This window comes from Microcebus murinus, chromosome 16 (assembly GCF_040939455.1).
Source record: "Microcebus murinus isolate Inina chromosome 16, M.murinus_Inina_mat1.0, whole genome shotgun sequence".
NCBI classification, from domain to species: Eukaryota; Metazoa; Chordata; class Mammalia; order Primates; family Cheirogaleidae; genus Microcebus; species Microcebus murinus.
In genome coordinates this window covers 40334392-40348348 of record NC_134119.1, presented here as the reverse complement: position 1 = coordinate 40348348, position 13957 = coordinate 40334392, and the positions used below count along the sequence as shown (strand labels likewise).

At 50.7% G+C, this 13957-nt stretch overlaps 1 protein-coding gene across 1 annotated transcript in view; it reads left to right on the top strand.

Annotated features, from left to right (window-relative positions):
- RIMS4 (regulating synaptic membrane exocytosis 4) overlaps nt 1-13957 on the top strand; it is a 56636-nt gene that overhangs the window by 28528 nt on the left and 14151 nt on the right. Inside the window, exon 2 of the mRNA XM_012780628.2 lies at nt 6965-7103. Within this exon, the coding sequence (XP_012636082.1) occupies nt 6965-7103 (139 nt within the window). The remainder of the gene's footprint in view (nt 1-6964; nt 7104-13957) is intronic.

The following is a 13957-nucleotide window of genomic DNA, read 5'->3' as shown; positions in this document are numbered from 1 at the left end:
TGCCCCTTTACTTGTCTGTATCTTCGACTGGGAGTTTCGGCAAGGTCTGGGCTTAATTCATCTGTGTTATGAGTCTCCAGCACAGGTTCTGGTACTGAATAGGCAATTAGTAAGAGTTTGTTGAATGAATAATAATTACTTATCTGTTTCATCTCCCCTCCCCCCTCCACTACCTGTAAGCTCCTTAAGGACAAAGACTGTGTCTTATACAAATCCCCAGTGCCAGGAAAAGCATGGCATAGGAAATGAGCTCAGTAAATGTATATTTTGTTGGCTAAGTGAAAATAACATTTCCCGCCAGGGACAGAACACTTTAGAGCAGGCGTCCTCCAACTACGGCCCGTGGGCCACAGGTGGCCTGCCGAGGACATTTATCCAGCCCGCTGGGTGTTTTCGCTGTGGCTGCCCGTCCTGCTTAGCAGCTGACTTGTCTGGGGCCTACAGTGGGCATGTGTGGAATGTGCACTGCACTCTCCAATGGCCCTCCAATGGCCTGAGGGACAATGAACTGGCCCCCTGTTTAAAAAGTTTGAGGACCCCTGCTTTAGAGTTTCAGAGCACCTTCGTATACATCACCCAGTTGATTCTCTCAAAATCTTCCCCCCCTCTCTCTAGTGTTCTCAGATCCTTATCATTTGCCCTTTGCCACTCTTGCTTCCACTCATTTCATCTCTGTGTCTTTATGATCTTTCCCTCTTCCTCCTTCAAGTCCTCTTGGAAAACTGTTGGAGACATTCATCCCACCCCCACTCCCTTACCCCTAAGGGTAAAGCAGCTTAAAGTGCAAAAATTGCACTCTGGTTTGCAGTGAACCAAACTCATGTTCCCACTTGACGGCTTTGCCATCTTGGGCAGGTTCATTAACCCCTGAGCTGCAGCTTTCTCTTCCGGAAATGGAGACAATACTTACCTTCGCTGGTGTTGGAGGATTAAACAAAGGGGTGCATCTTAAGCACTTCTTATAGGCTCTGGTTGAACTCAGTAAGTGGGAGTGCCTGTCTTTCTGGAAAGGGTGATTTTTTGAGGGTGGGATTTCGGGCGTCAGCAAGCCAGTGGGAAAGATTGTGGTTTGAAACAGACAGAGGATGAGGAGACCCATTTGTTCTGAAATCTCCCCTTGTGGGCCCCACCTCTGCACCAGGCAGGCTCAGTCCTCTGCGCCTGGTCAGCACCACGGACAGTTCCCGCAGCCTCCAGCTCTTCAGCTACTAGACTCAATCGCATCTAAGAGGCCTTCACTTGCCAGTCATACCTTTACTTTATGTACCACCAAGGGAGATAAAACATATCAGGATTTAACTCTGACATGCCATGGTTGCCATTCACATCTTAATTTCAGAGATGTTGAAAAATGCTTGTCTTAGAACCTATGAAATAATGACAGTTTATTAGAGGTGATATCAATGAGCAGTTGATCTTGGCCCTTAGAAGAGTTAATAGTAATAGCCAGCATTTGGGAGGCCGAGGCAGGTGGATTGCTCAAGGTCAGAAGTTCGAAACCAGCCTGAGCAAGAGCGAGACCCTATCTCTACTATAAATACAAAGAAATTAATTGGCCAACTAATATATATAGAAATAATTAGCCGGGCGTGGTGGCACATGCCTGTAGTCCCAGCTACTCAGGAGGCTGAGGCAGGAGGATTGCTTGAGCCCAGGAGTCTGAGGTTGCTGTGAGCTAGGCTGACGCCACGGCACTCACTCTAGCCTGCGCAACAAAGTGAGACTCTGTCTCAAAACAAACAAAGAAATAAACAATAGCCTGCATTTATTGCATGCCAACTGTGTTCCGGGCTTTTTTCACTCCTTCCTCCCCTAGCCTAGGTGCTGTCTGCCCTCTATAATTCTCTTAACAAAGATTACATTTGGGGAATATAAATGTGAGACAGATATACAGTAAACCAACAGTCTTTCCAAAATCTTCTTCCCACAATATTCTAGTCCTGAGCCTCACTTCTTCAGAGCATTACTTCCTGCTGATTGATAACTTAAGGCATTAACTTTACAGTCCAGTTCATGGTTAACCCATTTAAAAAGCATTTCAAATACATATTCTACAACTCAGTACTTGCATGCCTAGGTATGTACCCAGAACTGTGAATAAATGGTCACCAAAAGACATAAAAAATGTTTTTGGCAGAGCTATTTGTAACATCCCATAAAGGAGACTACCCAGATGTTCATCAGCTATAGAATGGATGAAAATTATTTTGATATATTTGCATAGTGTACTACAATAAAGCCATGAGAATGAATGAACTGCAGTGGAACAATCAACATGGATGAACCTCACAAACATAATGTTGAGTAAAAGAAGCCAGACACTAAGGAATATACACGAGATGATTTTATGTATACAAAAGTACAAAATAGGCAAAACCAGTCTGTGCTGTTAGGATAGTGCTACTCTTGGAGAGGAAGTAACTGGAAGCGTGCAGAGGGCTTCTGGGGCATTGGTAATGTTCTGTTTCTTGATCTGAGTGTTGGCTCCATAGATGAGTTCACTTTGTAATATTCTTCAAGGTATAGATACTTACAACGTGTGCTATATAACCGTAGAGTTTTCTGTGTGTATATTATACTGCAACGAGTAGTTGTTTTAAAGGCATCTTTTTCCAGAAGAGAACGCTGAGATGTGTGTGTGCAGAATGATGAGTAAGAAATTGGGGGGGTAGCTGGTCCAACGGGATATTTAGAACAACGCAGTGTGAGTAGAATGCAGAGCATACTGGGGAAAAGTAAAAAGAAAACGAGGCTGGAAACGTAAGTTGGGACCAGGGCAGAAAGGCAGTGCGTGTTAAGCCTTTGGAGTTTATTCTGTAAGCAGTGAAGTGCCATTGAAGGTTTCTGATCAAAGAGATGATGTGTACAGGATTGAGGTTTGGAAGGCTCATGCAGGCCACGGGGTGGAGAGGAAGCTGGTAGAAGAGGACACTTGGGTAGTGGGAACACCAGTCAGCATAGAGGAAGAAACTGAGTCACAGAGGTTAAGTGACTTGCTGAAGATCACACAATTAAATAGAGTAACTTGGGCATTCAGGCTCCATCGTCCATACTTTTTTTTTTTTTTGAGACAAGAGTCTCACTTTGTTGCCCAGGCTAGAGTGAGTGCCGAGGCGTCAGCCTAGCTCACAGCAACCTCAAACTCCTGGGCTCAAGTGATCCTCCTGCCTCAGCCTCCCAAGTAGCTGGGACTACAGGCATGCACCACCATGCCCAGCTAATTTTTTGTATATATCTCTTAGTTAGCCAATTAATTTCTTTGTATTTATAGTAGAGACGGGGTCTAGCTCTTGCTCAGGCTGGTTTCGAACTCCTGACCTTGAGCGATCCGCCTGCTTCGGCCTCCCAGAGTGCTAGGATTACAGGCGTGAGCCACCGCGCCCGGCCCATCGTCCATACTTTTAACCATTAGGCTACGCTGCCTCCTGAAGACGCTCTAGAAGTATTAGTGAATGGCTGTGGACTGTGAAAGAGCGAGACATTGGAGTTAGGAGACCTGAATTCTAATACCAACATGGCCATTGACTCGTGCCCCTCTTTGGGCTTCAGTTGCTCTCTATACAGTGAAGGTGTTGGTCTGGGTGATCCCTAAGTTCCCTCCAAGTGGAATCTCTGATTTTAAGGGAAGGCAAATAGCTCTAGGGAGGAGATGGGGAAGGTAAGGGCCCCACAGAAGTAGTCAGGGTTTGTGCCGCCACAGCCTGTCCTTGCACACGCGGCCAGAGGCAACACTAGCACTCTGGAGGCCTGAGTGCCTGCAGGTGTCTCAGCCCTCGATTTTCAGATGGATTTCAATACCCAGGCAAGGCCAGGTGTGGTGGCTCACGCCTGTAATCCTAGCACTCTGGGAGCCCAAGGCGGGTGGATCGCTTGAGCTCAGGAGTTCAAGACCAGCCTGATCAAGAGTGAGACGCTGTCTCTACTAAAAATAGAAAGAAATTAGCTGGACAACTAAAAAATATATATAGAAAAAATTAGACAGGCATGGTGACGCATGCCTGTAGTCCCAGCTACTCAGGAGGCTGGGGGAGGAGGATCACCTGAGCTCAGGAGTCTGAGGTTACTGTGAACTAGGCTGACGTCATGGCACTCTAGCCCAGGCAACAGAGTGAGACTCTGTCTCAAAAAAAAAAAAAAAAAGACCCAGGCAAGGGAGCCTGTGAGGCTGAAGTCACTGGGCATAAGGAGGCCAGGGAGAGGCTGACAGTGGAGGAAGAAGAGGCAGCAGTCTCCAGGGTATTTATCTCAGAGGGACAAGGATGGCAGCCGCTGTGGGAAGGGGACGCAGTGAGCCGCAGTGAGCCGCAGGCCTCGGTGCTTCTCATCCTGGTATAACTCAGAGCTCTTGTGTCCGGGGGTACTTCACAGGCTGCTGTATGGACTTGGAGTGGGCACTCACAGGGACGGGGTTAGATGCTGCTCAGTGACATGGTCAGGGAGCCTGAGGACCTGGAGCAAGTCATGGACCCTTACTTAGCTTTGGGTGTCTCACCTGGAAGACAAAGTGGATCATGCCCATGTTCAGTGAAATGTCGAAGTGGGGAATGGCTGTGTTCTCTCCTCCCTCCCACCACCGCATTCCTAGGGTCTCTGGTGGTTTAGAGTGCAGGATCCGTTTCCAAGCAGACCTGGGTTTCAAACCTAGCTCAGTCTTGCCTGGTGTAACCTTGCACAAGTTGCTGAGCCCGTTTCCTTATTGTAAAATTAGGATAATAATACTTTTGGAGCTGTGGTGGATTAAATTATATGTATAATAATAGTTGGTGCAGGGTAAGTACTAAAAATAATGGTATCTGCTCTTATAATTTAGCATCATCAGTTTATTATCCTGTTCCTTACGAACACTTGCTATTGGGAGAAGGCACATCAAACACATTCCTATGCAGGTATAAACTACAGAGTAAGATTTACTTGTTTTCTTTATTGGAGAATTTGCATTTTTCTTGGCGATATGTCCTAAAGCCAGTTAGATTAATCACACTTTAGTGGGGATGGGCAGCACGGGCGCTGTCCCTGGTGCTGGATGGCCGCGAGGGAGGGACGAGCTTGCTCTGGAAACACTGGCACCGACTGGGTCAGCCGCCTGTCTCAGGGCAGGTTTCCCCAAGGCAGACCGTGTGGTGAGATCTGTGTGCGGGCAGTGTATGAGGAAAGTCCCCCCCCCCCAGGAGACAAGGAAGGAGAGAGGCAGGCGAGGGTGTGCTCTCAGGCAGATCTCACGCAGGTGGCCCAGCCTGTGTGTAGGTGGCCCCGGAGCCCATGTTGAGCCTCAGAGTTGTTCTGACCTGAGGCAAAAGAGATGAGGGGTCCCAGCGCGGTGGCTCACTCCTGTAATCCTAGCACTCCGGAAGGCTGAGGTGGGCGGATTGCTCAAGGTCAGGAGTTTGAAACCAGCCTGAGCAAGAGCAAGACCCCGTCTCTACTATAAATAGAAAGAAATTAATTGGCCAACTAAAAATATATAGAAAAAATTAACCGAGCATGGTGGTGCATGCCTATAGTCCCAGCTATTCAGAGGCTGAGGTTGCTGTGAGTTAGGCTGCTGCTACAGCACTCTAGCCAGGGCAACAGAATGAGACTCTGTCTCAAAAAATAAAGACAAAGAAAAAAGAAATGAGGGTCCAGTGAGTCTTTGATGAAGGGGCGGGGCAGGGGATAGGTAGCGTCAATTTCCAGATGCTTCTAGCTCTGGGTGGGAGTGGGCTCAGTGACTCAAGGGAAGACCCCCTCCTCCAAAAACAACTGTGGTACTGTCGGAAGCCACCACAAACTAAAGCAGGAAGGGAGCTCTCAAAAGGGGACCTGGGTGGGGCATCTCATTGTTTACTGCGGTGGGCTGAGCGACGGTCTGTTTCTGGTCCTAGTGGAAGATGCATCTGTGAGGGTACCAGCAGGACAGTTGGCTCGGGCGCATGTGGGGAGCCCTCTCTCTGCAGTGGCGTGGCTCCTTTAGTTTAGCACCTACTACGTGCCCGGCACTGTGGTGAACGTTCTGGCATTTAGGCCTCTCGACACCTCCACAGGGCAGGTGCTATCCACTTGCCTGAGGTCTCTGTACCTGGGCCATCTGGTTGCAAAGCCAGGCTCACCTGTGGGGAGGCAGGGATGTTGTGAGGCTCAAACAGGGGACTCGAGGGGAAGTGCTTTGAGGGCTGCAGAGTGCCACAGCTGTGAAGCACACCTCTGGGGGATCGAGTCTTTTGTCGTGCTTTGCTCCTCCCTCTTCCGGGAGAAACATGTCAGACCCAGGTGGGTGGAGATGGAGCCGTGTCAGGCCCCAGAGAGCAAGGCTGGTGGGGGAGGGGTGAGAAGCCCAGGAGGTGTCCACCACCTGCCTGCAGGTGCTCTGCCATGTCTGTGTCCCCAGCAGGGAGGGGTGTTGTCCCTGTACACTTGACTGCACTTGTGTTTGTGTGTATGCATAGGGACATCTCTGTGTCTGTGAGTCTGTGATTCTGAATGTGCGCGTGCCTGTTTCTGTGTCACTCTGTGTCAACTCTGAGGCTTCTCTGCTATGCACAGAGAAACGCAGAGACAGTGGGGGCAGGGAGGCTGCAGGTGCAAGGTAGGGACAGAACAAATGGCAGAATGGAGTGGAGGAGTCAGAGATCCTGGTTAAATCCATGCAAAGCGCTCGACAGAGTGTGACACGTAGTAGGCATTCAACACATGGTAGCTGAAGAGGAGGAGAAGTGATTTGGAGAAGGCTGCGGGGGAGAAATAAACTCAAGGGGGAGAAAAAGTCCACGTAATGGAATCCACCAGTAATCAGAACTCATGAGAGGGTGGGGGTGGGGGTGGGGGTGGCAGGGGAGGTCGGGCCTGAGGAGGTTGGTGGGGGCTGGGGTGGGGGCTGAAGCTGAGCAGCCACCAGCCACTCAAGCATTAACCAGATGGCTCGTCTCTCTGTCCCCCTCCCACCTGTATCTCTCTCCCCATGTCTCTTGGCCCCTTTGCCCAGAAGGGGACAGCCGGAGGCTGAAGGGGGCCATCCAGAGGAGCACGGAGACCGGCCTGGCAGTGGAGATGCCCAGCCGGACGCTGCGCCAGGCTAGCCACGAATCCATCGAGGACAGCATGAACAGCTACGGCTCAGAGGGCAAGTGAGTGTGGGCCCGCCAGCCCTCCTGGCTCTTGCAGCCCCCTGTGGCGGGGGGTGGGCCTGCCTGGGCAGCACCTCTCAGAGCCCTGGATCAGCCTCAGGCTGGGGGGCCCTTGGGTCAGGGCTCCGGGCCGTGCCCATCTTCAGAAAGGAGGGAGAGTGAGCGGAGCACGGGCCTGGATCCGAATCCTGCCCCAGCCCTTTCCTGCTGTGTGACCCTGGGCACGTCACATCTCTGTGCCGCAGTTTCCTCACCTGTAAAATGGGGATAATAGTACCAAACTCCTAGGGGTGCTATGAGGATTAGATATTTATAACCATTTAATCCTGGGCTGGTACTTACAGAGCACGGGACAGTGTTTGCAAGGACGTGCTGCGTGTTGGTAAGGCAGCACAGCAGGGGCTCCAGAGGGGTTTATTTTCCCGCTTTAGTTTCTTAAGTTCCAGCTGGGTTTTAAGCATATGTATTATTGCTCAATGAAAGCGTCTCCCATGCACCAAATCATTACACAGGAGTGCTGCCTGCTCCCTGTGTTTCCCTCCCCTGGCTGCATGTCAGAGTCCCTGGGAACGTGTTCAGATGCAGATTGCAGGGCCCTGCCGCACCGGGCTGCCGAATTAGCGTCTCTGGGAGTGGAGCCCAAGAACTCCATCGCCGTAAAGCTCTCTGAAAGAAGGATTAATCTAAAAAAAATAAAAAATAAAAAATAAAAAGAAGGATTAATCTAGACTAAGGGTTTCTTATCTTTATGGACCCCTTTGAGAATTTTGGGAAAGCTTTGGGCCTGCTTTCCCCCAAAACACACAGACACACACACACACACACACACACACATACTCTAACACATACACACTCATTCTCACACACACGGTCATACAAACACACTCTTCTCCTAACTATAGGAGGTTCCCACATTCCCCTAAAACCATCCGTGGATCCCTGGCAAAGGAAGTTTCATCCAAAGCAACTTCCTTATTGTAGAGGTGACTGGGGCACTCAGAGAGGTTAAGGAGCTTGCCCTGGATCACACAGCATGCTAATAGGGCTGGAACCTGGGAGCCCTGACTCCCAGCTGGGGGTTATTCCATGCTATCACATTGCTTCATGGCCCCGGCCGTCCTCTGAGGTGGGGTGGGAGCCAAGGGTCAGTGTCACGATCCTTGTGCACATGAGGAGACTGAGGCTTGGAAAAGTTAAGCGCCACACAGTCTAGTCCAGCAGCCACTAGACATACGAGGCTACCTAAATGTCAGTTAGTTTAAATAAGATGAAATATTCTCTTCCTCTGTTGCAGTAGCCATATTCCAAGGGCTTGATCGCAACACGTGGCTAGTGGCAGCCCTGTTGGATGGCACGGAACATTTTTGTCATTGCAGACAGTGCTGGCTGAGTGGCTCGTGCAAGGGCAGACGCCCAGCCGGGGAGGGGGAGGGCTGGGCTCAGCCTCTACCCTTTGCTGCCCTGCCTCTCAGCAGGGGGCTTCTCCTGGTCAGAAGCCTTCCCCACCCCCACCCCCTCCTACACTGGGCACCTCCAGCCACAGGAATGGCCTCACCTCGGCAGATGCTGCTGTGCCACCCACCTCCTAGCGAGACTTTCCGGAGGTCGAAAAGAGGAGGACAGTGGAAGGGAGAGGAGCAGGAGGAAGGGAGCCAGTGTTTTCTTGAACTTGAGAAACATGGCAAGGCGGCAAAACCTGGAGGAAGATATTCTCAGTGTTTGGGAGGCGGTGGGTCCCTGCTGACAGACGCGAGTCTTGGGGGATCAGGAGGCTTGGGTCCCAATCCTGGCTCTGCTGCCGACCCGCTCAGTGGCCTTGGGCACATCCGTGGGCCTCTCTGAGCTTTGGGGAGGCCAGTAAGCATCTTGTTGGCCTCATGGGCAGATCTGGAGGACCAGATTAGGGGAGGGCGACCCATGTGGCTCAGTGTGCAGCAGGGAGGTCACACCTGTGTTCCCGTTTGACAGAAGTGGAGGCGAGGGCTCAGAGAGGTCACATGACTTGCCCAAGGGGTGCTTCCGAAGATTGTGTCTTGAGGAAGAAACAAGGTGCCACCACACATGGCAGGTGCACGCACTTGTTGCCATTTGCTGTAACAGGCTGTAAGGGACCAGAGAGTCCAATTACGTTACAGACAGGTTCAAAGCCAGGACTCAGGAGTCAGATAACCCTGGTTTGTGACTCATTTCTGCTGCTTAGCGGCTGTGTGGCTTCACCTCTCTGAGCCCAGTTTCTTCTTCTAAAGAAAGGGACTGGTGACAGTACAGATATGTGATAGTGCACAATACTCATAGAGTATTGTGGGGATTAAATGCGGTAATATACATAAAAGCACTTTGAACAGTGACTGGCACCTAGCAGGCTCTATAATTATTAGCTGTTATTATTGTTTGTTAATTAAGTGACTATTAGCTGCTTGCATTCAGTTGTGTTCTAATGGATATAGTGAGCCACTCCAAATACAATTGTATCTATCTATAAATCGCCAAGCACAGAGTGAGTCCTGAATAAATGTTAGCTGTGTTGATTATGATTATTAAAAAGCTTGGGGTGGGTGTTTTGAGCACAACTGAAGAAGAATCAGGTGGGTTGGAATCAAGACAGGAGGACGGGCTTGGCTTCCTGAGAGGGGCTGAGTCTTGGTGGATTCCAGCCAAGTGCTGCCACATGCCCAACACCTAGGCAAGGAAGGGGCATAGAAGGGACAGGTAGGGACATTGAGAAGGGACAGCCTCTTCCTTGTTCTGCAGGTATTTTGGGCTCTGGTTGGACCCAGGTGCCAAGCTCTGATATAGGAAGGGACGTGACTGTCCTCCCCTCTCCCCACCCCCTGGGCGTCTGCCAGCCCAGCTGGGGCTTAGAGGGAGCGGCCTGCCTTCACAGCCCAGGCACCGCCGGGCACCTGTATCCCTGCAAGCGGGCACAGGAATGCCCCCATGTGGATGTTCATTTCAGCAAATGCGACTGAGCATCTACAGTGTGCCAGGCAGTTGAGCTGGGCACCTCAGAGACCCTGCCCTGCCCTCCACGAGCTTTCAGTCTAGGGCACGGGCCAACCAACTAGCAGTGGGGGGAGACCTGCAAGGGACAGGTATAGAAAACTTGGCAAATGCTGTGTCCCCAGCCAGGCCTGAGGGGTGGAGAAGGAGTGCGCCTGGGTCGGGCCACTCTGCCAGTGAGGATGTCCCGGGCTGCAGGTTGCTGAGACCAACCGCCCGTGGCTTCCGCCTTTGCTATTCAGAGTTGGGCCATGGCTGGGCAGCACCAGTGTCCCCGGGGAGCTGGTTAGAAATGTAGAACCTCAGGCTCACCAAAGACCCACCGAATCAGAATCTGTATTTTAACAAGGTCCCCAGGTGATTGGTGTGCACGTTAAGGTAGAGAGGCCTAGAGGGCACTGCCCACGTGCAGGCACTGCGCTAAATGCCTTCACGTATGTTGACTCGCTCCATTCTCACAACAACCTGGTGTTAATATCCCCATTTTACAGATGAGGAAATGTAAGTTCAGAGAGGGTAAGTAACTCACCCAAGGTCACATGGCCAGTAGGTGGCAGAGCCAGGATTCTATTCCAGGTATTTGGAGCCTTCCCTCGGTGATTACCCTCAGCTCTTTCTCTGATTTAATGTCGAATCTGTCAAGGTTTCTGAAGGTGGAAGCTTTGAGGATGGTTCGGTGGATCGAGGATGCTGTCAAGCACCAAGAGTCCTCCCATCCCTCCCCTCTACAGGGCTCAGCATGTCGGGCCAGTCACGTTTATCCCCTGGGGCAGGGGAAGGGCTTCCTTTCCCTGAGCCCTTTTCTGCTTGATCAAAAATTGGGGTTCTGTGTCTTAAGGACGGAGAGTCAACCAGCCAAGCCACCAGAGCAGGACTGTCTCAGTCAGACAAAGGGCAGGGGATCAAGTTCAAGGCCTCTGAGAAAGGGCCACGAGAACAGGGCCTCCCTAGCCATACCCCTCACCCCATCCTGAGACACTCCCTGTTGACTGTCTGCTTTAGTTTGGGTTTTCCCAGAACCAGACCTGAGACATGGATTCCAGTGCAAGCGATTCACTCAGGAGGTGATTCTAGAAAACAATGGCAGAGCAGCATGTAAGAGAGAGAGGTGGGGATGCATCCAGGAAGGCTGCCTGTAAGAAGCTGCTACCCCAGGGGGCAACCAGAGCCTAATCCTGATGGGGAACTCAGAGCCAGCCTAGAACACACGCTGAGAGTCACCCCTCCCTCCAGCTCTCACCAGTTACTGATTGATGCCCACTCCTCATTAACTCCCTGGCTCTTCCTGTGGCTAAATGGGCTCTAGAGGTTCGAGTTCTTCAGGGGCTGAAAAACGTAGGCAAATGAATGCAGGTGCTGGCAGAAGTCGGCAAGCACTGATGTGGTAAGGGGGTAGGGAGTAGACCGGGAGAGCCTACTGTGTTTCCAGAATGCATAGGACCACCATTTCCCAGCTGCCCAAGCCAGAAACCTGGGCTACTCCTAGACAGCTCCCCTGTATGCATAATCCATATCCAGTCCATATTCGGCCCCACCATCTTACTCTTAATTATCTCTTGAATCCATTCACTTCTCCCCATCTCCATCCCCCTAGTCAAGGTCACCGATCACTCTTGCCTGGATACCTGCAAGTCTCCTTTTTGATCTGAACTTTGCAGTCTGTCACCCAGCACCTATCTGCTCTGACCGCGTCCAGCCTCTCTTAGTCCCCAGCCATCTGTCCCCTGTTCCACAACCCTGAATCTTTCATGCTGCCCTCTCTCTCACCTCTGGGGCTTTGCATCTATTGCTCCCTCTACCTGGCTCTCCCTTTTCTCCCTGCTCCCTCTTCGCCCTCCGACGCATTCCTTCTCCAGATATCTCAGCTGAGAACTGGCACATAAGCTGTATCTCATGTGCCAGCTCCACTTAATTGATAGTGGCCCCCTGGAGTGCTGTGTTGAGAAGGATGCTGGAGCCCCTCCAGGCTCAGCAGGAGTGCTGAGGTTGATTAGCAATGTCTGCCCTGGGCGTGGGCAGGAGAAGTGGAACAGGAGGGGTCTTCTGGTCCTCTGGCTGCATCAGCAGCTTCCACAGCCCCCTGAGCTCCCCCACCACAGCACCCTCCACTCTCTGTCCTAAGTGTCACCAGTGTGCTTCTCTGTCCCACTGGACACTGAGTTTGGTGTTGGCAGAAGCATATACACATTCCAGTCTCCATCGTCTCACAAAATCTGGGGCCTTAGCATCCTCTCGGTCAATCTGGAAGCTCTCAGAGCTGGCTGTCAGCGCCTACCTGCTCCTTCCACCTGCCCCTCGTTGTCCTAAAGTGTCTGGGTCATCAGCATCTAAGTCCCTGGGTGTGTGCAGGGTCACCGTTGGTCCCATTCCTGCCGAAGGCTGTTCCTGATCACCAAAGGAGACTGGGGTGGGTGGGCAGGACCCTCTTTCCTTTCCTACCTCTGCAATTTAGCAGAGTCATCATGCCTGCAGGCCAGAGTGGGACTGGATGTGGCCGTGGGCTAGGACAGGGGATTTGTTTTGTTTTGTTTTATAAACACTAGTATTTCTTGAGCATTTAAATGTGCCCGACTCTGTTCTAAGGCATTTATCTCATTTAATACTTACAACAGCACTGAAAATTATCCTGTTGTTATTTATTTGTATCTTACAGGAAAGGAAACCAAGGCTTTGAGAGGTGAAGAATGTGTCTCTAATGAGGTGGGGGAATGAGGATTCAGTTCCAAGCCTGCCTGACCCCAAAGCTTGGACTGCAAATCCCTGTGCTCTGCTCTGCTGTGGGAAAGGCTAAGGTCTCCTCAGGGCACACGGAGACAGTCTCACAGAGTGCTTAAGAAGGTGAACTCTGGAGCCAGACTGTCAGGGTTCAAGTCCCGGGTCTGCCACTTGCTAGCAGAGTGATTTCATTGAATGACTTAACAGTTCTGTGCCTTGCTTTCCCCTTCTGTAAAATGAGTATCAATTATAAATAACCTAGCTTTTATAGAGTTAAGAGGATTAAACAAGTCAACATTGATAACTTAGTACTGTCAGTGTTTGGCTCACGGCACATTTTTGATAAATAACAAAATAAATTGAATCCCTGGCTTGGTGCTCGCAAGCCACACCCTCGTGGAGGGGGCAGGTTTGGAAATGTCTTGAATGCTTGAAAAGCCGGAATCAGAGTTGTGTGATACGGTGTATCCTGGCACGCGGGCAATTTTGCTACAGCGCTTGTTTTCAAAATGAGAATTGGTTCCAGCCCCATTGAAGTATTAGGGAACCATTTGAGCATTACGCGATTTTCACATTTGCTCGGTCAGGCACATTTTCGTCTGTGAGAAATACTTGGTGAATGCAGAAAACGGCACCTGCATTAGAATATACAAAACACACGCCCCTACTGCACTCTCCCAGCTTATGCTATGGAAGCCACACCTGTTCACACCTGGTGGCACAACCTTCTGTCCCATTTCACTCTTTCCCTCACCACTCACCGTCACTCACGTGCTTTAGCCCTTCTGATGCCCACTCGCACAAGCCAACTTCGGGTTGTTTTCAAGGTCAAGTGCCACTTTTATTGTAGTGTAATATTTATGCATTTCTTAACCGTTTGACATGTATAAAACTCCGCTATCGTTTTTATCGTGTTCCTGTCTTTCCTCCTCCTTTTTTTTTTTTTGATGTGATACTGACCCCATTTTCTCCATAAGCTCTGTGATTTTTATAGCAGGACTTTGCATTGCACAGTAATTTTTAGGAATGCATGTTTCACGTTGCACCAGAATCGACTGTGTTGCAGGCTCAGCGAGTTTGTGGGAAGGTGGGTGGATGGATGGATGGATGGATGGACGGACGGACAGACGGACGGATGG